The sequence below is a fragment of the Chiroxiphia lanceolata genome, chromosome 17, assembly GCF_009829145.1.
Source record: "Chiroxiphia lanceolata isolate bChiLan1 chromosome 17, bChiLan1.pri, whole genome shotgun sequence".
Lineage (NCBI taxonomy): Eukaryota > Metazoa > Chordata > Aves > Passeriformes > Pipridae > Chiroxiphia > Chiroxiphia lanceolata.
This window is the reverse complement of record NC_045653.1, coordinates 12,973,443-13,000,328: the sequence shown is the minus strand read 5'-3', so window position 1 is coordinate 13,000,328 and position 26,886 is coordinate 12,973,443. Positions and strand designations below refer to the sequence as shown.

The 26,886-nt window shown below is 39.8% G+C and overlaps 1 protein-coding gene across 5 annotated transcripts in view; it reads right to left on the bottom strand.

The window, feature by feature from the left end:
- The window catches only part of ZMYND8 (zinc finger MYND-type containing 8), a 45,847-nt gene extending 19,234 nt beyond the window's left edge, over positions 1–26,613 (bottom strand). Inside the window, exons 1-6 of one of the 5 annotated variants that reach the window (XR_004359978.1) lie at positions 25,671–25,816; positions 15,700–15,770; positions 7,881–8,029; positions 3,295–3,513; positions 2,095–2,208; positions 308–400 (exon numbers count right to left, since the gene is read on the bottom strand). Coding sequence is in view for 4 of the 5 variants with exons in the window: in XM_032704564.1 (XP_032560455.1) it covers positions 308–400; positions 2,095–2,208; positions 3,295–3,513; positions 7,881–8,029; positions 15,700–15,770; positions 25,671–25,684 (660 nt within the window). In the remaining variant the exon portion in view is untranslated. Of the gene's footprint in view, positions 1–307; positions 401–2,094; positions 2,209–3,294; positions 3,514–7,880; positions 8,030–15,699; positions 15,771–25,670; positions 25,820–26,203 lie in introns of those variants that run through there. The other 4 variants (XM_032704565.1, XM_032704564.1, XM_032704566.1 and 1 more) reach the window with 4 other exon arrangements.
- Between the last annotated feature and the right edge of the window lie 273 nt (positions 26,614–26,886).

Below are 26,886 nucleotides of genomic sequence, written 5' to 3'. Positions count from 1 at the left end.
AACCCTGGTTAAAGGAGTCTCTCCTCGAGATCATTCCTGGAATTAGATGAATTTAACTGGAGGAAGTCAGCAGTGTAAGCTTGTCTTTTTCATACTGTTTTTCCTGAGCATTTGTTACTAGTTCAGACAAAACAGTGAACTTACTGAGTTGGCATATGATTTAGCTGCAACTGAATTGACTTTTATAGTAACAAAAAAACTCAACAATTATTTCAAGCAACTTCTCTCCCCCGCCATCGAACACTTCAGAAATGTTACAGACAGCAATCAAAGCCAAGGAACCTTCCTCTGTTAGCTTCATACAAACCTTCTCTAATGTACAAAGGTCCATTGGATGAAAGATATATTCTGCATAATCTGGGTGTTGATCCAGTGAAACTGGCTTTTGAAATGGCTCTGTCTGTTAGGGGAAATAATAAACCACACTGCTTACTAATAGGAAACAGTTACAGCAATGACACAATACTCACTCATTTTCTAACACTGCTTCCAGCTGTGTTATCAGAGAAAATCCTTCAAAGGTAATCATAAAATGTTGTGAGGAAGTAAATTATTAGCAGAACAACAGGAACTAAAAGGTCTCATTTGACTGATTTTTCATATGCTGGACACAATGAATTGCAAAAATTAGAGGTTTCATAAAAGGTACTGTTATGATTCGCAGTCAGGGTTTTTTTGTGTGGAGTATTAGATGAGGCTCAGCAGAGCATTTTTAGAAGAATAAAGACACTAAATTTGCAATTCACAAGACTCACAAATACTTCTTTCCTGACTCTCCTTAGAATCACAACTTTTGAAACAGTGATGGTTTGGTAATGCAAACACAATGGAACGTTTTTCAGAGGGATTCCACAATGTGGAGGGACTGCAATTCTTGGACCAAACCAATTAAAGGACTTGGTACCAACACAACAGGTTACTAGTAAAATGCCTGAAGGGCAAAACATCTCAAAAACATTCATTAGACATTAGCTTTCTAACCACATTTTCCAAACACTTTGTGAATTCAATATAAACAAACGACTGACACTTTGCTACTGAAAAGCTGCACTTAAAACTTCTAAGGGTTCCATCTGATAGTATTTAGCACTCCAGAGTGACAGGATTTGAAGAGCCAAAATCTGTCAGTACCCAGAGCAAGAAATTGTCACTATTGTTCTGCTTAAATACTTGCCACAGAGACTAAGAGCTGCCGAGAGCCCATGATTCTGCACATACGGTTTTCCCAACATACTCTATAGTTACAACAACCCTGCAGGCACAGAGACACCCTCTCTGCTCCTCTACCTTACATACAGGGGAGCAACAGGAGTTAAGATAACTCATCACATCACATTTTGATTAACTGTTATGTTCATACATGTGAGGACCAGGCACAGCCTGCATGGCAGAGAACAAGTGACAAGAATTGCTAAAACTTAGAAGCAAGAATGAGTGACTGGAATAGCTGAAACCTGGAGGCTTGGAAACTTGATTTTCAAGAGTCTGAGACAGATGCACGGAGATAGGTACAAGCTGGAGGAAATCCAGTTTTACCTCCATGATTCAGAGGAGAGCAGCATGAAAGTTAATGGCACAGGTTTCCACCACACTGAAGAAAATTTCTTCAACATTTTAGAAGTATATGATACAACTAACTTGTGTGGCAAGAACCGTTTCTACTAGCAGACAGAAGCTATGTTTGCAACAGGCATAATCACTAATACAAGTTTCTGGGCCTAGGGTTCCTGTCCATACAACTGTATTGGTAAGAGACTGCGTCTCCTCATTCCCCTTGTATCTCTGAGACATCACTGTCCACTTTCAGAGAGAGAAACCACGTTCCACTGGAAAACCACACTGTATTTTCACTACACCTACTGAAAATATAACCAGAAGTCACACCAAAAACTGCATTTTAAATGCACTCCAAAACAGTCTCTCGAAGCCAAGCTAATCTGCCTGGGCAGGGCAGGTGGCAGGCACCACAGAAGCCATCACACACAATCTGATAAACTAAACTAGGTTCATCATCCACTAAAGGAAGCAAAACCCAGGATTACAACAAACATATGACCCAAATATTTAAAGAAAAAACAACGAAAATTTCCTTACCCCTGGCTGTTTCATTTTCTGTAGTGCAAACTTCAGTAGATATGATAGCTGTTCGATGGTGAGCATTGTCATTGCTTTACTCTGTGTTTCTATGCATTCTGCCACTGTGATTTTCTACAGATTCAGATTAAAAAAAATGATGTCAGCAAATATTTCTAGGTAAATCCTTCTCCACTGAAACATTCTAGTATTCAAATGGAATATAATAGGTGTTTACTACCAAAAAAAGCCCTTTCTCATGATGCAGTGTAAGTACTTCAGATGCTTATTTTACTTGGGTTTTGTTCTCAGTATGTTCATCAAAAAAAAAAAGGAAAAGGAAAAAGGAAAAGACCAGAAAATTATCTATCATCTTCAAGATCATGCAAAGTAAATGTGCGAATACATAAAATCCCCAAATGCCATGTGGGTTCACAGCAATGTGAACAAGTGAGAAGGTCACCTGGGTTCTAATATAATAAGTGATCAAAAAAAACCCCCATGCAATAAACAAATTTGCTTTCATTATAGATACTTGGATGCTAAGTATCCTCTCCCCAGAAATCTTTGGAATGATTAAATTCTTCCTCAGCCCCACAGAAAAAAACTGTAATAAAATACCCACTTGTTTATGGGTATTTTTTTATATAGGCCATCCTATGCCTTTCTTGAAATTTGGGGAGGGTAGAGGGACAAAGTTCATCCTGCTGCCTTCTACGAATTTTGTCAAGTCTTATAAGAAACTTGTTTGATTAAAAGCTACATTTTAAAATTAACTGATGAAGCTGTAAGGTTGAGTGGTGACACAAACCTGCTATCTAATCAAGGCATTTTTTTCTGCACTGTTGAAAAGCTGATCAGCCCACTAGGAGAAGCACAAGTTAAACTAGTGGAAAACTGCAGAATGTTTTCAGAATTAGTGCCTGATGAAGAGATCACTCTTTGAAATGGTGCTTTTCTAGAGCTGGAAACACAAAGGAAGCTGAAGACTCGTGGCAAGAAGGCAAACACAACCCAGGCACACAGGGAGGAAGGCAAACACAACCCAGGGAGAACAAGTGGTGAAGCAGAGCCACAGATGGCTCCTCTCCTGTACAAATTTTTCTGGTCCCTTTACCAAGAGGCGATACAGGAATAAACCAGCAACGTTTCAGAACACAGAAAAAGCCGCTTAAATCTCTCCAAAACAAGCAAGAAACGCAGTCCCTCCATCCAACTAACCTCACATTCGGGGCAAAACCAATCCCCCTCTGGCTCGGCTGTCAGTTTCAGACACTTAGCATGATAAACCCGAGGGCAGAGCTCGCAGCAGAGGACTTGGCCTTCCCGATGACAAACCCAGCAATAGAAATCATTCCGTCCATCCTGCGGTACAACATCAACAGGGTCTGTGGTGAGTGGCTGCTTCATATAGTAAAACGGACCATGTCTTAGTTCTGACTGAAATGTAGGCAAGAAAAACAGGTTTGGTTTCAAAACAAATTTGCATTTTTTTTTTCAAATCGTCATAGTCATCATATATATAAGCAAACAGCAATTAACAGAGTTTGATTAACATGTATGCAAGCACAGTATCTTAGTTATTGCACAAAATCATTCATAGAGAAGTTTACTTCTTATTGAGATGTCGAATGACAGTTTGCACTCAAGACCAGAAACAAATTTTTTGTGGCAAGTGAGGGCATCGAGTGCAAGACATGCAATCCAACAAGAGAGAGCAGACACTTTAAGCTTCAAGAAAGAAGTATTGCTACAGAAGCCATTAGCTCTTCTGAACTCAGAATTCCATGGGGCTGTGCAAGCTAAATACTGAGATATTTAGTGGTGGCTAAACCTGGGACAACTGAAGAAGTTAGTCCTGAAACAAGGAGTAGAACACCATGCAAATCTGGGCTAGGTTGCAGCAGTTCACAGCTTTGCACCATGAAGCAAGCCAGTGCCAATTCTGATTAATAAGGCAAACTGTAGAGAAGGATGACAAAGGAGCAAATTCACATCCTGAGCAGCCACCTCCGCTACAGGAGCAGGAACACTGGGAGAGATTTCGTTCATCATCTAAATGCGTATGAAAATTTGAGACTCACAATCTCCATTGGTTTGCCTGCCCTAGAAAACGGTGTTAAATTTGTAACCTGCATGAACTGCTCTTCCACTTGAGCCTGACTGCTCAAAGACGACACAGCACAAGAAGTGAAGAGCCTGGGAGGGCTTAAGTGGGTCCACATATACCTAAAGTTTGTTATATCAGCTTTGAAGAGCTGCTAACATGTATTGGGAAACTACATTCTATTTATTAATGACAAGGGAACTTCAATTCTCTGGTATTAATTACAGGGGTGGTTTGCTGAGGAAGGCACAGAGGGAAACAATCTTGAGATTTTAGGCAGTTTGTCTGATGTAAAACTGCTTGCTCATAACATCACTCAAGCATCCAAATGCTTGTGGTCTGCAAAACCATTTTGTTTGGTTCTCAGGTCATTTTGCATGGGTCCTACATTTACACATCTGGAAGTTCTGAGATCCCTGTGTGATTCTCCACCTTTGGGGCATGCTGTACAAAATCAGTCACATGGGGCATAAATAATGTCACCAAACACAACCCACAATCTGCTTTGAACCATGATATTTCTAAATATCTGAAGTTAGAAAGGATGAGATCTAATTATTTGCATGAATAAAGGACCTTTAAGGTAGAAGTGTTATATCTCAAAAAATACCCAGAAGAGGTATCATCTGCAATTATCTAACATTGTATAATATTTTAGGCAAAGAAAGGATGTTACCCATAAACATTCCGGTATCTAAAATTTCACATGAATTTCTTTCAGTTTTGGTGGTTTTCATTTTCTATTCTACAGATGATAAAGCCTCAAAAGACACTTTGTTCCCACCACAGAAATAGGCAAAATGATACTTCTGTACTTTCTATATATATATATTTAATTCTATAATATGACAAGACTTTCAGAAGGAAGGTTCTATGAGACCTTGAGGAATAAGTGGGACAGCATAAGGGTTTAACTCCATTTCAGTGTATTGCTACTACAATCATTCAAACAGACACAAAGGCATCAGGAAACGCAGAGTGAGGAAGGGAAAGTTGTGATTTCCAGTGCAGAAACATGTTCTGTTTGCAGCTTTATGCACCACAGCTGTGAGACCAAAATCTCAATCTTGTATACACGGAGATGCAGCTATGGGGCATTTCCTCCACTGCAGACAAAGGAAATCACCAGAAGAATTTAATACATATTCTGACTTGGAAGTAGATATAAGTAGTATGTGCACACTTTGCAAGATTCAAAGACTCAGCTTTAAGAAAAACATAAAACCTGTGAAACTATCCCACAGAAATCGGCTCAGAACATCCAAACTGAAGAGAAGTCCATTTTGGCTGAAGCATGAGAAGAATTAGTTTTCTGTTCAAGGATGCTTATACCATTTAGACATCTATCTCCTTATTTTGCCTAAGCCAAGTTTAAGAAACAAAACAAAAAAAAGGTTCAGAGACTCAAAAGAGACCCAAAGAACAAAACTTAAGGACTGAAAATGAGTGATTCAACTGCATCAAAGGACCTTTTCACTTGTCGTAATCAGAGTAATGTTTTAAGAGTTAAATTTTTAACAGTTGGCAAAGTTCAAGTTCAAATAGGTGGCAGTTTGTTTTAAAGTCTTTATTAAAGTTATTAAGACCTGTAGAATGACACAGAAAACTGAAGAAAGAAACAACAGTATCGTAGTGCTGTTTTGGGGAGAAAAAGATCACTATTTATATTCAGTTTAAATGAATACTGAAGCCAGGAGTAAAACAAGCTGACAACTTCAATCACATTGTCTGACCAAAGTGTCATAAGTCTCTGTCTTAGCTACATCTACAATTCCATAATTCTTTGCCTGTATTTCAGCACTTTAAATGCCTGTTGGCACCATTCTGTAGATCTGTTACTGCATCTACAACAAAATACAAAGCTTCATGCAACTGTAACTTCAGCAATGGTATCTTGGAATACTCAAATACTACAAAGCACTTTGTAATGCAGAATATTAAGTTGGAGGTTTCCAGGGATGTTGTGGTACCTCAAAACAGATTTATCAGCCAATCAGAACCACAGCTATCAGCTACATTATACTTGAAACTTAACCTGAGAGCAAAACTAGTACCTGTATGCTTCACTCACATCTGCTCAGCAGTAAAAGGATCTCTAACAACTGTTACCACACAGAGCAGAATTTACACCTACTTTAAACACAACAATCTTCAGGCCCACTTCAAATTTGACATGCAAGACAATATTAAAAACAACTTGTGAAAGCTGAACAAAACTCAACAGATTATATTTTCTTGCTAACTTGTAATAAACACAGCAAAATAAGCAAGTCTGATTGGTTTTCTTCATTATTTATTCTATCCTTTACATTGCAGGTCTGAGATACCTGGAAAACAGAAAAGGATTTACCGAGGGGAATGTATCACATTCAACAACTGCAACTGTGTTTTCACATGTATTTCTAAATGCAGGAAGAAAAAGTGGAAATTAATACCCTAGGATTCAATTCCACTGTTTGCAAAATTATCTCTACACTGCACAGTTAGAAGCTCAGACTTCGGTGGGGCAACATCTCCCCAGAAAACTTCCAGGATGTAGAGGAATAAATCCAGCCTGAAGTGAAGCTCAGCAAAAGCCAAACTGACCCCAGTGCACTACTGCAAGCACATCTCCACATGCTACTGTCACACCTCCCAGTTATCCTGAAATAAAATATGATTGACACTGGTTTTTAAGGCCTGATTTATTCACAGGCATTGCTGCAGGACAACTGCAGTGATTAGGAATTTCATTTTCTTTCTTCACCAGTGCAATTGTACCAAGGTAATATCTAATGTGGATGTTGTTATGCCAGGAAAAAGTGCTTTAAATGCTCACAACTTAATCCCGTGTTCATATGATCCTGGCAAAACAAAAAACAGTGACACACAAAAGAACTTGGAAAAATACACAGGTATGTCATTATTACATTAGACATGAAATAATTTCATTAAGGCTGAAGACTGCTTTCATGAAATCTCCTCTAAGATCATGCAGGTGCTTTACAGCATTTGCCATTCAATACATATAATTCTTGCACATGCATCATACAATGGATCAGAAATTGTCAGTGTCTTCCAGAGCCGAGTTCTTCCAAGAACTACAACAAATGCCATCAATTCAGGATTCAGAAGTCACTAAAAACGAGGCTTCAAGCATGAAGGCTGAAAAGTCAGTGTGACCCATTGATTCAACTCCCATTGGCAGGAGTGTACGTTGCCCAGAAGTTTTAAGAAAGGGGAGGGAATCTGCAGAGTACCAAGGATGGAGCTGACTTTTGTTAATAATTCACAGTAGGACGGGACTGAAAGCAGATGAGGAACTTCCACTGACATTATGAGATCTTTCTCATCTTAGATATCACACCACTGAGCATTTCCTTTTAATGGTTTTAATTAATAACAGCTGTTGTTGTTTTTTTAATTGTTTTTACATTTCTTCATAATAATTCTGTTCAAAATTACATTTATTGATTATATATCTTATTAGCTTTGTGAAATCAATAAGCAGGACACAGGTAGTCTTTCTCAACAATAATAAAAGAGCATTCAAACCCAAATGATAATACCAATTCCTACCCCCACTGCAGTCAAAAATTAATAACCACTTCTTAAGAGTACAAGAATGGAGCTTCCTAAAGAGGACTGAGCTCCTGATCAGCTGTCTCTACATCCTTTACTGTTTCATATTCTAGCATCAAAAAACCATGACTTCTCTTACCTGCTCTTTATTATTACTGTTCAATAGACCAGGTTTCTTTTTCTTTTTTATAGGACTTGTTGATGCATCTTGTGGTGAGTGGCCATTAGAGGAATGTGGAGGGCTGGGAAATTTCCTTTTTTGTGCTGTGCGTTCAGCAGAGCCAGGATCTAGAACAGATACAAACAACACAGGTGAAGACTGCAGAATAATGAAAAACACTCCAACAAGGTTATGGTTTGTCATCCACACCGTGCAAAGATTTTAAATTCATCCTTTTAACGTAAGAACATTCGCAACTTCATTCTCTCAGAACAAAATTTAAATGATTTCTAATGAATCAGCTCAATTATAAAGAACTTACTGCTATTTTTCAAAAGAAACAGGTGTGTAAGGAGCTGTAAAGGACAATCATAGAACAGTGACATGATTTGGACAAAATAGAAGTGAAAGTTCATCAGAGTTGGTTTGACATGATTAATTTTTCCCTAAGCTTTTAATGCATGCAACAAACAGAACTTCAGTTAAAACCATAAGGATCAGAAGTCATCAATATCACAGAAAAAAACCTGAACCATCCCCAAAACACAGAACTACACAGGAAAACAAAAAACTCAAAACTGTGGTTTTGGCCACTTTCTGCACAATTTCATGGAAAATATGGAGCTACCTGGTGACTTCTAATTGACCAAAAGCTTGGCAACTTGTGTTAAGGTAACATTTAAGGAAACCATGAATAAACATGAAAAATATATTAAAATACAGATTGAAGATTATATAACTGAAAGAGGGAAAATAAAGGTAGTAGCATTTGCCCATCCTGAGTTTCATGAATCTATAACAGCTGCACCAGGCTAACAACACAGGTCATTTCAACAATTTTAGGAAAAGTGTCTGCCATGAGTTCTGTAGGCACAGCTACTTCAGCAGTGCTGCCCAGCAGAAATGTTGTGTCAACTCTCAGGGAAACTTTTATGTTGACATTAAGTTACAAACCTTTGGCAAAACATAGTTAAGTTGGTTTAAATAAACAAACAAAAAGTTTTCATGTTTTGAGTTCTGACACCAGGACGTGACTTTTTTTTCCTTCCCACACACCCCTCCCCTTTCACGCCTGTAGGCAGCATTTAGGACCAGTTATCTCCTGACATGCCCAGGCTGGATTCAATCAATACAATCTGTCTGAAGCCATGACTGTTACTGGATGTGTTTTGATTCAAGCAAATCTGCATTTAGCCCAAAATTTGGATTGATTTGACATTACAGAGAACCGCCAGATAAGGTATGTCACCTGTATGTGTGAAAAGTAGAGTGTCTGCTTCCTCCCCTCCTTGAGCAATTATGACAGTAAAAATTCTAACACAGTACGACTCTGCTGTCAGGAGACTCAGTGGGTTTGTCAGTTTAGCTGATTATGCACAGAAGGTGGCAGAAGAACTCCTTGGGCTGGGATATGCTTCACATATCCCAAGGGAGCTTCGCCAACCCAGCTATGCTGGAAGAAAGACTGCAGCATCAGTGTCAGCTAAACCAAAGCCCACAACTAAACCAAAGTGATCAAACCTAAAACCAAAAAAAGCTCTGAGTTCTATTTCTTTTTCATGAAAGTAGAACAGAGCTTATTCAGCATGGGAACTGTTTGCACTCAGTGATCTGCAAAACCAGCATCACACCGTATCTTTTCTCATCTTCCTGTCACCACATTAAGTCTTTGTTTCTTTATTATAAATTGCAGTTCCCAACAGAGTCTTTCCAGATGTTACTAAAGACAGTCATAAGAAAACTTCTCTCACTGTGAAGTGCTGATCATGCCTTACTCTTGTTTTCTCAGTGCAGGGAGATGTGAGAATTGTTCTCTCTCTACATCCCCAAAGGACTTGCAAGGATGTCTGAGCCAGAGTTTCTCACCAGCAAATAAAGCCATCACTGTAACTCCCTCAAGAGACTCAGCTTTTATTCCAAGACTGTACCTATGCAGGGACAGCTTAAACCAGGGGGGTAAAAGGACAGCATAGTTTTCTGGCCTTTGGCTTCCATTTCTTACTTCCAGGCACAAAATTGCCACCAGTGAAGCACAACAGTTTCCTTTCAGCTCCTGAGCCTCAGATTGTGGGGATTACAAAGAAGGTGACTGTGACTCCGCACATTGTGACTCAGCTTTAAGTATGAAAATCAGCTGTAAAGTTCCTGCCCCCCATGATGTAATGCTTTTCACTTTTAAATGCTGTTTTTTCCTAAATTAACTGATTCGGGGTCAGGAAAAGGGTTAAACTGGTATTAGCTAAACCAGAACTGAATTACAATTCAGTCACAGTCAAATCCAAACCACACGTCAGCAGAGAAGGTGCTGATTCAATACCGACCCTATGAAATGATCACACAAAGACACTTGGTTAAGTGATTTGAAAATCTACTAATGTAATTCTCTTCCATGGTTCAAGAAGCCTGAGCACACCAAGGGATTTTCAAATAAACCAGTGGTGACTCATAGACAACATACAAAAACTGACCTGAAATACACTTCCTTTTTTTCTTTTTTCAACTGGAAGTCATTTTCTTGAGGCAACGTAAAATGTAACTGGAAAAATTAAGGAATAGACAGGAAAACAGCAATGCACAGGCATCTTCTTTCAGATTTAGCTGTGCTACTGGAATAGACCAGTTTCTTTAACTATCACAGCGTGTTACCCATCTACCAATCTGTGAGGGACCTAATAACACAAACAATCTTTTAATTCAGTTTAATTCAGTCTTAACTGCATTAGGTTTCCTATACTTTCATGAAGAGTATTATTTATTCAAATTCTGTACTTAACTTTCTCCTATTTTAGACACTAATTCTATGAAAAATGAGCTCTTTACTGCTCGTAGAGCAGAACTTTTCTGTTCCGGCAATTTTCAGACAGTGACAAGAGGTAAACTCAGAAACACATTTGTTTAAACAACAACAAAAAAAAATTAAAAAAGCTTTTCAATATGATTAGTGACAAAGATGGTAAGATCAGCAGTCATTTTGGTTTTCCAGGAGCCAGAAACAGGAATGTATTTTTTCAGCAAAAGCATTATTTTAGTCTCCCAGGAGATACCAGTAAACTGAGACACAGTTACACCAATGAATTTTCTGTAAGTAGGTTTTTGATATCTCAGTGCAAGTGGGTCAAACATGCAAAATTCTGAATAATGTTTCCAACTAGAAACACAGTCAACTGTTCCATATAAGTCAAACACTCAACAGAAGTGTCACTTAAAACAGAGCCAGCCCAAGGCTACTTCTCTTAACATTAATTCCCAATGCCACATTATGCCTTTTATTATGACACCAAGAGTTCTGCCAACATTTGGTGAACCAAATCAAGGAATTAAATTTGATTAAACGAAACAAAAGAACGAAAATTTACTGAACATGAAGAATTCATTTGATGGCTGTAAGAAACAGCTGGGTTAGCTTAAAAAAAAAAGGCAGTGTGAGAGAAGGTACAAGAAAACAAAGGTGACTGAAGACTTCTTAAGCTGCCATTACCCCACAGAAATGTGTATCTATGCCTTCAGAAGGAAAAGAACAAAAGCAGAAAACTGACTTCCACCTAGACTGCCACTTCTCCTTCTCAAAATCTCGGAATGTCTAATTTAAAATGGTATAAAGAGTAAACAATGAAGAAATCTGCAAGAAAACATACCAATACTAACTCCAGTTCAATTTGACAGAGCAGGTTTCAATTAATAATTGATATGAATTCCTGAACTGTGAAGTCTCACAGTTAAATTTATTATCCTGAATGATTCTTAACAGATTTATGATTTTTCAAATCCGTTACCTATAATACAATAGCAAGGTTAATTATCTTCAAAACACCTTAACAAAATCGTGGATAAATCTGTCAGAACTTACACTCAACTTTGAGCCATTTCAATCTTCTGCCAGAATTCTGAAACATGATGCAACTGCAATCAACCACCAGAGCCCTGTTTACATTCCAGAAACACCAACCGATGTAATTAACCCAATCCAGTTGCTTAATGCCATAAATAACCAGAGGTCAGCCATGGTTGTGTAAATTCTGCTCAACTCCTACTACGTTACAGTTTTACACAAGTATCAAGAGACACTGCTACTTGTTTCTTCACTGTAGGGCTCTGGAAGATGAAAAAGAAACACTTTGCAACAACTCGCAAGGTAAGGAGTTGTGAGGCGTGGGTAAGCTGGAGCCTGGCTCTGGGGGGATTGCTGCCCCAAGGCACTCCAAGGACCCAGTGCTGACTCCTGATAACAAGGGGCTCTGCACGAGAGACAAAGGCCCTGGGCTGGTGCCTGTTCACTGGAGGAGTCTCAGATTTGGGTTCAGGTTGCAGTTAAGAACCTCAATCTCTGTGTGATTAAATACTTGGTATCACTGCAAAGAAAATTGATACACGATGTGCTGTGATGAAGCTGTACAATGCAAAATGTACAATGCATTCTGGGAAGTCCACTTAACTAGTCATTTTGTATTCATATTCATGATGGCTGAACAGTTTACCAGCGAGAGGAGCCCCTGGGACCAAAGCCTTCAACACAAACCTGCTGCAGTGCAAAAGCTGTAGGAGTCAGAATCCTCACCATTAAGCAGGATATGATTTTATGCCAGGCTAAGACCATCTAATGACCAGCTCCCAGCCATGTCCATCATCTGTTCAACTCCCCAGTAATCTGGTTCAGGGAGACAAATAGGTAGAAAACAACCTCTACACCCAAGTCCTGGGTGTAGAACCCAAGTTCTCCAGAAGAGAACTGGCTAAGAGCCAGCACAGATGTAAAGGCAATGGAAGAGATGTGTGACTGATGATGGGAAGAAGAGGGTTTAAAAGCTCCTTTTGACTGGGCACTAAACAGGGAATGGTTCCAGTACTAGGCTGAAATGCATGAAAACCTACATGGAAGTCAAAGCCCAGTGGAGAATTCATTCTGTCCAAAGAGAACAAGTACAGGTGAAGACAGAATTGCACCAAGCAATTAAGTTTGTTATGCTGCTCTGGAACCACAACCTGGAAATGCTTAGGCATTTATCCAGAAACATTGCAAGCCCCATCTTGAAATATTTAACAAACAAGGTTAAAAAGTAGTCCACAGTGCTGGAACACAAATACAGCAAGATGTTAACGTATCATACGCAGAGGACAAAATATAATAATAATCTCATCCACAGCCTTTCTCCTTCATTAAACAGCAATCCTCTGTTGACTCCATTTTATGTTTCTGGACTCTGCAATCTCTTTAAGCTGTTGTTTCCCATTTCCAGTTCTCAGACTCCTTACACCTTCCTGTTCTCATCAAGAGAGCAGTGCATTTTAAAACCTTCTCTTTAGCAAAGCTGCACACGCACAGCTTATAAGCAGACCTAAATTACAACTGCTACAGCAACTCTACTCCTCTTCCCTTTCCCCCCTCATCTGTCCCCATCACTTTTTGCAGACAGGCACTTTTGTGTATTAGTAGGGTTAATGAGTTCATGATTCAGGCAAAACTGGTACTACAAAAAATGATCAGTTTTCTGCCAGATCAGCTGCTTGATACAGCTGATTGTGCAACAGCAGAAGCCCGAGGAGAAGAGTAGAGAAATGCAGCTGAAGATAAACACAGGGCTGCACAGCCCTGACCCCAGCTACACACTCACTCTTGTATGTCACATTATAAAGTAGTAAGTGTAAGCTTTAAGCTCTGGTTTCATGACAGCCTAACCCCACTTAAGTGCTTGCTAACAAAGCTCTGCACTTCCTGCACCCGACTGGTGTATCCCTGCCCTCTCTCTAACCAGTTCTGGCAGTCTACCAAGCTGTTTCAGCACACTAAGCTAGTAGAAAACTGTTCATGTTTTATGGTTCAGTTAGTTTCCTGCCAGCTTAGGTATGGAAGGAAGTGGACAAAACTGCTGAGCAGTTTGACCAGCTTAGGCTGCTTTGAAACCACCAGGTTACTTAGACCAATTCAAAGGCTGTGTTAACACCCATGTCACAGATTAAACAATGCATGGTTTAGTTTAGCTTAAACTCAACTAGAATTGATTTATAGCAATTAAACTGCTTGAACCAAAACAAGAATGTTCATGAGGAGGTCTGCATCGGGCTAATTGGTTTTAAAGCAATTAAGTGTATTTTCCTACAGCTTTCTTTAGATACAGCCTCACATGAGCTGCACAAACTGCAGCAGGGCAATTCAGGTTACAGACTTGCAGCACATCCGCTTCTCTAGGCCAAGTGTGAAGTTACACAATAACAGGGATTGATCTCTGCACAGGCTTCTCACACCAACAAAAAACCCAAACAAAGCACAAAGAGCTGTGTGCTGCCCTTCAGGTTTGTCTGTATAGAGTCAACTTCCTCATCTACATCCTTTCTAAAACACACAAAGCAAAACTCTGCACAAGATAATTGCTACGAGTGGAGACACTGCTGCCACTATCCCACTAGCTCAGAACTTTCCTGTGTTTTTTTCTGCCTGACACAGAGTACAATAAGTTTTAAAATTTCTGGACTGCAACTTCTCTGATGTAGAAACACTGCATTGAACTGGCAGATAAACTTGCCTCAGTCATGTAACAGAGTCCAGAAAGATTCATTATACCAGGCCTGTAATGTGGCCAGCTCTTGGAGACGACATTTATGATTCTTTTACTTTATGTGAAAAACTACATATTCAATTATTACAGTTCTACCAACTAATTCACAGGTTAGGCCGGGCTCACAACAAAGTGAGATGGCTTACAGGCAAGTGTCAAGATTTCTTTACAACCCACACTTTTCACTGGAAAAAAATATAAATCTGTAAGGGTTTGGGGTGGGTGGTTGTTATTCTTGTCCTTAGAATGGTGCTGGTAAGGGTTTTATCAACATACATGCCAAATTTAACAAACCAACTAAAGCAAATCAGTATCTAGTTTAATAAATATCATTTATCTCATTATTATTCACGTAATTTAACCTCTGTTTTCTCTCTACTGTGGTGATGTACAAAGGCCATTCAGATCACTCTCACTGGTATTTAAAACACTAAGACTCCTCCTATGTACAGACTGGTGACTTCCACACAATGACAGCCTGGGTCGACCTAAACCAGCACCATGGTGGGTCTGGCTTTGTCTTCTGCTGCTTCAGGGAGTTGTATCAACAGTAAACAGCACAAAAACATGAGCTTCTTTCTGCCAGGTTAAATCCTTCTGAATTGACCAATTTTAATTGATCAGAGCAAGGGAAGCTGCAAGATCAAGTGGCTGAGAAGGCTGGAGATGAAAGACTGACCCTTTCAATAACCATGATATATTAAATCAGCTCACTGTCCTATGAAACTTCATCTTTACCCTACAAAAAAAAAAGTAAAAACTTTCCTGTGGGCTTAATTCATTGCAACAGCACACCTTGAGGTCACAGCAGCACTGGAACTAATGAGAGGAAATTGCAACTCTTTGTATGGCCCATAGTCCTGTTTCTGGGCCAAGTAAAGCAACAGAACTAAAATGCAAACAAATATCTACATAAGCAGGTATCAGACTCTTTTAGACACTGATTATGTCAGAGTGACATAAGTAATAGTTTAGCTCACTTGATGCATGACAAATTCTTATCAGCACTAAAAAGTGGGCCAAAGTCTTTCTAAAGAGAAATGAAGGTGAGATTTCATAGGCAGCCAAATGCATCTAATAACTCCCACTGCCTCTTATACCAAATTCTGTATTATCAAACTCTTTCACAAACAAAGTGGTCACTACAACAGTAGAAAAATGCTTCAGTTTTTAAGTTGGTTAGAGAGTCCAAGTGGCTGGGATGTGACAAGTACCCCAGAGGAAGATGAAATACTCCTCTTACTCACCTTTGGATCGAGTGGAGATGTCCATCCCCTCCACCACCTCCTGCTCTGCCTTTATTTCCTCTTCAGCCAAGCTGCAGGATTCAAAAAGGTGAATTAGAATACTCAGAGACTGTATTGTTCTCATGTCTAACTTCCATCCATGAAGGTCAATGTAACACCGTCAAACACAACTATATTAAAATTTCTGATGAAATGAGAGGCCTGTTGTTTGCCAAAGTATACACTGATCAAAACATGTTGAGAAACAATCCAAGTACACGTATATAACTAACTGCAAGTTACCAATCACAAAAGTAACATTTCCATTCTAATGACAGTCTTGTAACACATAGTGAAGATTATGGCACTGTACGTATAAATTGCATGTGTGTGACAGAAAAACAGGAATTCTGTTCCTTGGATAAACTGTGTGGACAGATGCCTGCCAACATTTAAATGTTCATCAGCACTTATGAACAGATTAGCTGAAGTAACAGACTTAGTAACACAGAACAACTTGCAAAATTAGAAGCTAAAGTGCAATTTTAAAAGCTATTTCATAAATAATTTTAAGGATTTTTAAACTAGACTACATAACAGAAAACTGAATATTTATAATTTATTTGCAATACAATTCCACTAATTATTAACCATAACAAAGAGTAAACAGTACAGAGTTGTTACCACTCAACCTTAACACAGTCAGTGTTCATTTGCTCCAGGCAGAATTGAATTATTACAAACTACATCTGACGTTCTGATATTCTGCTTTTATAGTGGTGCCATATAAAAAGGCAGCTCAACAAATTTGACTAGTTAAGTCACTTTGGGGAAAGAAAGTGGAAGGCAGAGGAAAAGTGAATTAGAATGAAGATTGATTTACACACCAGTTTTGGAGATCTGACTATCACAGATGTGAGGTAAAAGAAAACATACAATGTTGAAGCAAACCCAAATTATAAATGATACACAAATGAGGTTCTGGTACACAAGCAGGTATCACAGTGTCCACCAGAGCACAACAGCCATGGGGGATGCAGATCCTCTCCTCTCCAGTGACAATTTACTGCTCAGCCTGTCCATGGAAGTTGCTGCCCTTTCTGCACTGATCTGGCAGGTTATCCATTTCTGCTGCTATGGAGTGGACTGAGGTTCCATTCAGCCATCCCAGCTCCAGGGACACAGGCCAAGAGGACAGCCAGAGACCTTGGCTTTAGTCTCTGTGTATAAGTGTGCCTGGATCAGCTCATCAGAGCTCAGAAACAACAGTGAGGACTTGGTTATATTTACATCAGAGAAACTCTTCAGCCTGACAAACAGTTTATATTAGCAGGAGTTTTGTTAGGGGTATAAGTTAAAAGATATTCCTAAACAAAGTAAAACTTAATAGCAGAAGGGCTTTTTAATCTGGTATTTGACAAAACTACTTCTAATTAACTATTAGCTACTGGGGAGTTGGGTTGCAATTCCTTTCACACTTCTAAAATGACACAGTTATATCAGCAAAAATTTTAAATACAAATTAACCAAGCTCAATGTATGAAAACCCCAAAGCTCAGAAGATCCATGAATTCCAGAAATCATTACTCTCTACTTGTCATTTGTATAGGGAAATAATTTACAAAGTCACAAAACACTGAAGGGAGGTTCTATTCTACCAGCATCCACCTCCCATCTCATGGACTACTCTGACCATTTCAGGAGCAAGGAAAGGCACCCATATGACCAGAATGAGGGTAAATGTGTAGCACAGTTGACTGTAGCACAATGCTTCTCAGATTTATTTTGCATGGGCAGATTAAATGCATAACATAGCTGATGTACTACAATGCTCACCCATTTACTATGCATGGGCAGATCAATTATCCTGCACATTTGTTACACCCTTTCCCAGGGGCCTCCAGCAAAGAAGAGCTGGTAGTGGGCTACAGACACCAAAACATTTCATGCACCACTTGCCTCTGCCCAGTCCTCTCCTAAGCAATGGGAAGGGATGGGCTCATGGGATGGGTTCATTGTTCTCTCCCAATGCTGCACTGCTTTTTTTAATTCCCCTCCCTCTTTATAAAATCCTATTTCAATATCACCAAACTGTAACAAACTCCCTATTTTTAAAACACCATGTATATCTGATCAATAATGCATACAGACAAACATGTAATCATACACAGGAATTCTGTCAAGAGTGAAGTAATTTGGCAGTGCACATTACCTGCTTCTAAAATACAGATTCAGTTTCGGACCCAGACTAGGACATACAAGTCTTTACAAAACTCAGGTTGAAGACTTATGATCATTTTACACAAGCTACTACTAAAAGGAATGGTTTGCCCAACCCTTAACTTCATGTTTCAAGAAATCCCATCTATTTTAACTGAGTCAGTTCTGTGATGTAGCTCACTGTGCAGCTGGACATGTGGGAAATGGGAGAGTACCACACATGAGGATGGGAGAAAAGGGCAACATCCTTTTAGCAGCAGCTGACATTTAAGTTACATTAAAGCAGTCATATTATTCCAGACTCATCCAAATCCATCAAGCGCATTTTGTTCAAATCACAACCTCAGGGGAACATGATACAACAACAAAGATGCAGTAGTTGCTCCAAGTCAGTATTAAAATACACAGAGTTGTGCATGAATCCTGGATGAGAAATGGGATCAACACAGCACCACCAGAGCAGGAACTGTTCCTGCTTCCCTGATCAAAGTACCAGGGGAACTTAGAGGGTGACTGAGGATGTTCTGTGCCCTGGGCCCAAACCCAGCCCTTCAGGGGTCACAGGGCAGGACTCCTACGTATTAGTTACAACATAGAAGGGGTTTTCAGCTCTAAATCTGTCTCTCCCCATATAAAGAGCCCAATCTAGGAACCTGAGCCATCACCATTTTGAGTGTTCTTGCAATAGATCTATAGAGGCAAGAAAATGATTCCTCATGAACGGTTCCAAGATGAACAAAGTATCTTAACCACATCTCTGATACAATGAATCACAGAATGACAGAATGGTTTGGGTTGGAAGGGATCTTAAAGATCACCCGGTTCCAACTCCCCTGCCATGGTCAGGGAAGCAAACATCACATCAAAGGTGCCTGAAGATGGACTTCCCAAAGATCTGAAGTATAAATCAACCCTTGAAGCATTCACCACTTGACACCAAGGGTCCCCATTCTCCTTAGCAATGGAGGAGCACGTTCCCTACACACACGTGTGCACCCTGTGTATCACCCACAGCTCACACCACATCCAGCAATTACCTCCTGCACCACGAAAACTGAGCCTCAGAGGAACAGATGCATCTCCATATTCTTTGCTATAATTAATCTTTTAAGGGCACAAATACAAGAAAATCACAGAGATTGTTCTGAAAAAAAAAATCATCAAAAAGTTGGGGAGGAACAGTGAAATAAGTGTGTTAGACATAGTTGTAAAAGATACTTCCCATTCACAGCTCTTCAAAAGCCTCTCCCATTGTTTTATTTGCTGTAATGTGTAATGACTTGCACAACATGACATTGTTTGAATGGTGGCAGTGATGACTGTAGTGGTCATCTTTCAAACTCGAGTTTGTAAATACATTATAACAATTCACAGCAAGTTTACAGTAACTTTTCTAAACCTTTGCACCTTATAAAGCACAAACTTTCAAATGCAGATGTTTCATTAGCAAAAGATTTCCAATTAAATAATTCCAGAAAAACAGGTCCTTAATCAGAGGTACCTTACTATTACCCACAACAAAATAAAAGGAAAATTAAGACCAGCAAAATAATTATGAAACAAACATTTGGCTCTATGGAAACAGTAACTGTGTGATCAAGTAGACTCTTCTGGAGAGTTTTATTTTGAGAATTCATTTTTGCAGGGCTCAGAGCAGTTATTTCAGCCAGCATGCATTACTGTCATGCAAGTATGAATGTGATGGTCTGAGGCTGCAGACCAGAAATGATACTGGAATACACTCCATTAAGTACCGAGATGAATACAATAAATTCCTTAAGTCATTCTGAAAGCTACTCTTAATTCCTAATTAAGATGAATGAACACAGAGGAACATGTTTTAAGAACACAACTGAAATTTAAGCTTTGCCAGTTTTCCTGTCAACTGAACAGAACACCAATTAATCATTTAAAACTTCCCTACTCATATTGACAAAACTTACAACAACAACAACAAAATTGTTTTCTACAATGTTAAACTAATTTGTTCCATACAAATTAGTTTAACATGTCTGAATGAGGGTAGAAGGGGTGGAGGTTATTCCTTTGGGGAGAGTTGGGCACAGAAAGAAAAAAAAAAAATAAGGATTGCAAACATACAAGACTTATTGATACTTACGTAAAAATGGAAAAATAACTTAGCTGCCTAACTTTTAAATATGTTCTCTACTAAACTGAAGGGAGGGTGGAGTTTTTTAATATAAAATTCAGTTTTTCAAATTTCACACCACTAAACAAAATACTGACTTCTCTGTTTAGGAAAATCATTCCTTTACTAACAGTAGTACTTACCTGAAAAATGCCAATATGCAAGAATATTTAAAGCTGCTCTAACCTATATTAACTACAAAGAGCAATTAAAAGTTGCAGATGAACTACTGCACCTTGACATTTAACCAAGAAAAACTGACAGATATGGAAAACCACTCGAAACAGCTAATGCCCATATACACAATCCAGATCTACATCAGGGAATAACACATTAATTTCAAATCAAGAACTATGTATTTATGGAATTAATTTCCTTTTAATGAACAGAAAACAAAACAAAACAAAGAAAAACCCCTGATTTAAGACCATAAGCACTAAAACTGAATTTCATCCTTAAGAAAAAATTCCTGCCTCTCCTACATCACATCTGTGAGCAGCAATCCTAACTAATGATTTCAAAAAAAAAAAAAAAAACTTGCATTCAATAAAAATTTGAGAGAAAAAAAAAAAAGAATATATATTAGCATGCCATTGCTGAATAAATAGCAGCTTTGTATAAGCACTCACCTATAACAGTCTCTTACTCATCGGTAGCTATGCTATTTATGCAGGGTTCTTAAAATGGCGTCTGCCAGCACTGCACTGCCTCACTCCTGGACTGGAGCTAAAATGGGAGCACTTTGTTCAATACCAGTAGCTCCTGTTTACACAGCAGGGCAATATTCAAAGCGAGCATCTAAATATCAGAAATGGTAAAGAACGACAAAAGGACACCTGACATCTGAACGTTTAACTCAAAAAAGGCACAGGAGAGGGAGATTTGTGAAGTCACAGGTTACTAAGGAAATCACTCGATTTTTAGCTTCACTCTCCAGTTTGAGCACCTCTTGTTTTACGTTTCCTTCTGTAGAATTCCCTGCAAAACGCTCCATTTGTTATTTGTAAGCAAATAACATTTTGTATTAAGCAATTAACATAGGCAAAAGGCTTGTTCACATATCTGTGCACAGCAATGTTTAAGCTATTTACCTCTGATAACAAGCAGATAAATCTATTTCTCATTTAAAGAACATGTAGGTTCTTTTTAAAACCTTACTCTAATTCAGTGTCCATTCAAAATAGCTGCACAAAAGAGAAAAATCGGGGGAGGGAGGGAGGGAGGGAGGGAGATCCTTGGTGTCACACAGGCATCTTTAAGACTATAAACCAAACAGCTGAGGCCCAAGCAAGGCAACCAAAGAGCTACAGATTTCAGACGCTAAAAATATAATTTGAGAACAATCATGTTTGAAAGTAAAGGGTTATGCTGGCTAAATTAAGAGTGTTAACATCCTGTTAGAGCAGTGTGAAACACAGATGCTATGGCAACAGGCAGTAAAGGGTTAACATAATGACAGACAACTATCAAATAAATGAAACTCAGTTCCTATGAAGCTACTGCTAAATTAGACTTTAACCCATGAATACAAGGCGTTTTTATTAATAAATATATTTAAAATACTTTCTGCATACAATTTAAAGGGCCAAGCTTGATGGCCTACTATGATGGTTTCCAGTCTACAGACCCCTCCAAGCCACTGTACTCCCACTAAGGGGTTTGCAGACAATAACTAAGTAAATCAAACCTGGTCTAACAGGCTCAAATTCACTCTAATGGGATTCATGTGCCCATGGGAAAAATACTGGGGGGATCCACAAATAACAAAATTTGAAAATTGCCGTCTACTGCATTCTACATGAGCAAAGGTTATGTTCAAATTTCAAGATATTTAGGAAATCCAAATTAATACCCTGAATCCCATACAGAGAAGAGGAGAGCTTTTACTGAGATTTATAACCCTTTAACCAATTATGCTGGAGTGGTACCATTACTATGGAAAACTGACCATGACCTATCACTTTTCAGCTACTGGATCCACACGGCCAGTAGCTGAAAAGTGATCCAGTACAATACACTCAAAAACAAAGCAAAAAGAAAAACAAGAAATAAAAACACCCCACAAAACAACAACAAAACAAAAACTCAAGCAAAAGTGATATCACAAAATGGAAGACGGCTCAGGAAGATGAGCCAATTGAAGTTTATGGACACTGATCCAAAGGGCTAAATTTGTAATGTAATCTACCTACTTATGAATTTTGAGCATGAAGTTCCTTTTATTTCATGCTTTCTTAGCAGCCACGTAGGTCTTCTGCTATGTTTCAGTACTCCTACCTAATGTGAGGGGGGGTGAATGTCACATTTGGAGTGGTTTATACTCTGCATTTTCTTCATTCCCAGTATGTTAAGTAGTGTCATTTGTTTAAAGAAATTACTCAGCTTTTCCCTAGCACTATTTAGCTTCCAACTAAAACAGTTTGCTTGCAAAGAATGTAGCCTGCAAAAGGCATGCAGCTTTTAAAAAGCTACTGTTTTCACCATGATTTATAATCCAGATCACTTCTTTGTTTTCCCCCACTGCATTCTTTGTCCAGTTAATTACAAAAGTAACTGGATGTTGGCACTAAATAATAATGGCTAATCATATTCATCCTGGGCAATTCAAATTACTCTTTAGTAGTCAGAAAACTTACAGTGCAATTATATGATTAAATGCTAGTTATATTAGAATAATGGCCATTTGCTACAAGCTGAATAAACCTCAGCTACATTGCTTCATACATGTCCAGTCTAATTGTGATATTAACAAGATCCAGTCCAGTCAAATCCTGGGGAGAAAGCATACGTGCTTTTTCCCTGTGTCTGTCACTTGAACAAAACCCCACATTCCACTTCTGTCCCGAACAGCAAAAAAACCAGCAGAGTGCTGCTTATTATGCAACCTAGGAAAGTGAGTGATAACACCATACCTTGACAAAGCACCAAAAAATACATGAAATTCTTCAGCTTGGCTGAATTTGCTTTACTTAGATGGAACAAAGATGGCAGAAATTTCCAGAAGGCCTCTCTCAGCCCTGCCACTGCAATTGTCAATCTTTAACCTGCCTGCTGCAGCAATTGGCTCCGGCGCTGGCGGAGCGGCGCGATTGGGCTGAGCTGAAACACAGCCCTGCTACCCCTACCTTGCCTCAGACATCTTGCTGCAATGCAGACATTTGTTTTTTTGTGAACTATAAAAGAATTGCATCCGAGTGATTAAAAATAGTGAACTTTTAAGAGGCCGGCGACGCTCCGTCTCATTACACGCGCGAGGGCAGCTCAGACAAATGTGCTTCGCTGTCAGCGGCGTGTCTGGAGGTGCAGATTTGAAACAGATCCTGGTTTAACAAAACCTGGGGGAGCCATTTTAACACAGGCTTTCTGATTGCAGATCACTTGCTCCTGCTTCCTCATATTAAACGAGTATTACGTTGTTCACTCTTCGAGACTGAAAGTAAACTGCTAACGTGTATAAACTGCTGGCAGGGAAATTACGCCCAAATGTAATTTTTGGTCATTTGGCAAGGGAAGAGCAAAAACCAGAATAATTTCTTAGCTGTGTCAGCACTTTTGTGTATGCTGAAAAACGCACTAAAATTGCACACAAAAATGCTACCACATGAAATCCACTGGTACCCCAGCACTGTTTCAGGTTGCAAACTGAACAAGACATATTTATAATCTAATCCTGGGGGATGGGGGAAGTGGGGGGGGGGGGGGGCAGCTGTTAATCAAAGTAAGACAGTCAAAGTAAAATACTCATACTGGTAAACAAGTAACCAGACAGAGGTAATTTGCTATGTTACAGAATGTTATCAAATCCATGGCAAGGGTCTAGGAAAGTCAGCATGTACTGTGGTTCAGTGCAGTCATCTGCAAAGCCAGCCTAGCTCTCAGCTCTTCCCTAAAATCATGGATGTGTGTGTGGACTGCTAAAACAAGTGCAAAAATCACATTAAAAGCACAAAAGCGCATCCTTCCTCTGCTTTTGTAACAGCCCTGGTGATCACTGAAAAACAGCTTGCTCAAACAAGCATGCAAGCGTTACAATTAAATTCTTCATACAGGGCACAAAATGTTCTAAATTAGCTATAAATCGAGCAAGTTTGTCTGAGATTACACCTCGTATAGTATCAGAAACATATGCTCATTAAGCATTATTTACTTTACTTCATAAGGTCACTTCGTTGCTGAGCACTAGCACTTTCATCACACTGAAAAGCCCAAGGAACGGCGAAAATGCGCTTTACCCTGCAAACATGGTAATTAATGATCTATGGCCAAACAGCAAGTACAATATTCTTCACTGGTCTGAGGTAAACAGGAAGTAAAAGCTTCAAAATTTAGAGACAAATTATTAAAAAACCAGTGCATTCAAATTGAAGAGCTTACATGTACAAGTCCCTTAAAATGGATGCTAAGCAAATCTGATTTTTTATATGACTAACCACTAACGTTACTTCATCTACTGCACTAACTGACCCAGTAAAAACAAAATGTTTGGAAAACTATTAAAAATGTTCAGAGAGTAGCATGCTGCTTACTTACCAACTGTTCAAGCACTCATCTCATTTTTCCAGTTAAGAAGATACAACAGGCTGGCAGATTTGAGAATTGATCAAAAAGGCATTTCTTGAAACAATTACGTAGCATTAAACCAAAACTTTAAAAAAAAAAAAAAAAAAGGAAAAAAAAACCAAGAAAGAACAACATGTACTACTGTCATGAACCACACATGATTTTATATCTTCTGGACTCCACAACACAGAACTGTGGCTGACACAATATAAAACAAAAAGGCACAGATAAAAGGTACATTAGTTTATTTGAACTATGTAAAACAAGAAGGCTAACAGTTCAAAAGCATTTTCCATAAAGCATCAGATTTGTAAACAGATGCACTGCTGCATTTCACTGAGCAGCACCCCATTCCCAAAATCTGCAGCATAAAAACTCCCTTTTAAAGGAACAAAATATTAACCATACATTGTCCTTCTGAAAGAGAAACGCGTTGCATTAATTACTCCTGCAAGAGAAAAGGTTCAATAATCATTTTAAGTTAAGATAAGCTGCATAAAAAACATGATGCAACAGCACACCACCACCTAGGCCCAATATCTACAATCTGCCATTAGCACTTTTTGCTGATGTCTAGGTTTTCAAAAATCCCATATTTTCTCAGAGATAACTTATCTTAGCTGTTCCATTCACTGTTTAGAAAGGTAAACTTGCCTGTTCTTCTGTCTGCCATTATCCCTGCTTGACTCCCTGTAGGGCAGTTAAATGCATCTGCTCCCTAGCTTCCATTTTCTCTCCAGCAGGCATGTGACACAACAGACAATAGTGCTGGCAAACTGCTCAGAGACAGAAAGCTCCTTTGGAATACCAGGATCTTGATAAACTCTAAAAACACCATCCTCCTGTGAAGAACTAGGTATGCCAAGGCTTTGCCAGACTGTAAAACAAAGCTGTGGCTAATGGCTACTAACCATGTGACCCAAGAAAGCAAAAATTTTAAACAGTTCCAACTCAATATAAGTGCCTGTGGTGTGAGTTTTGCACGAGAAATCACAGAGAACCACGCTCTCAACCCACAACTCATAGGCCTTAGAGAAAAAGCAAGGTAAAAAGCAAGGCTTACCTCTGTGGATGCATTGTTAACACAGTGTTATGTCAATACTTATAAAACATGGAGGACAGGCTCTCAGTACTCGGGCAGGGAGGGCTTGGCACTCCGGCTTGATCATCTGTCTGCCGCATGAGAGCCGCGCCCGGATTGGCCGCCGCGGCGAATCCGAATGTAAAGCGGCGGGGGATTGGCCGAGACACTTCCTGAGCGATTATCTTTGTGCGGCTCCCGGAGCAGGAGCCATCCCGGGCGCGGGGCAAGGCCGGCGCGCTAGGCCCGGCCCGGCCCGGCACAGCCGCCGAGCCCCCGGGCCGCCCTCCCCGCCGCCGCCACACCGACTGCCCGGCACGGGCGAGCGGGCCCATACTGCCTGCCCCAGCAGATGTGCCTCAAACACGCCGTTACACGAAGGCATTCTAAACCTGGAGGAGGGAAAGAGTTCGCCCCGGCTCGCCAAAAGAAAACAACAACAACAAAAAAAAGCCGCCCTTTTGTTCGGCGCTGAGTTCGCTTTGCTGGTGCCCTCACGTCAGAGCAACACTTACCCGAAAGTGAACATGCTCAGCGGGGACTGAAATTAATGGGCTCGGAATTCAGAGAAGAGTTCTCCTGTTCCAGAATTTAAATATATTAACATGTGCCGCTGCGACCGCGTACCTACACTGTGATTTCTCTAGATAAGCTGAGCCTTAGAGTGGGGAAAACGAGCCTCAGACAGGAAAATTCACGTCTCGTTTCTCCCCCCCCCCCCCCCCAGCAAAGCTGCTGTGGAATAGAAATCGCTTTGTCACGGAGGAGCTGCTGCCACTCGGCGCGTGCCCTTCCCCGTGTTCAAAACGCTGCGGAGCCAAAACCAAAAATATCGATGTCAGCCCAGACACCGAGACCCCCCGGGCCCCTCCGGCCCCCACCTCTCGGCCTGCTCCAGGCTGTTACACAAAAACTGACTTCCTTAGGAGCGGCTGCAACCGCGGTTTCCTGTCCGTTAACCCTCTAGGACTTGGTGGCTTTTTTAAGGTCCCACGCAGGCCCTAAAAACAGAGATTTCTCCTGCGTGGCAGCTTATCCGTCTGCCCCCACAAAAACACGGCGTTTCAGGTGTTTTTGCGCTGCCTTTTTACCTTCTACTAAAATGCCGCAAATGAAACAAGAGTGAGAAAACGGCGTGTAAGCCACCGGTTTGATCATGGGCCAATTCCCAAGCTTTCCATTAAAAAGTGTGATTCTG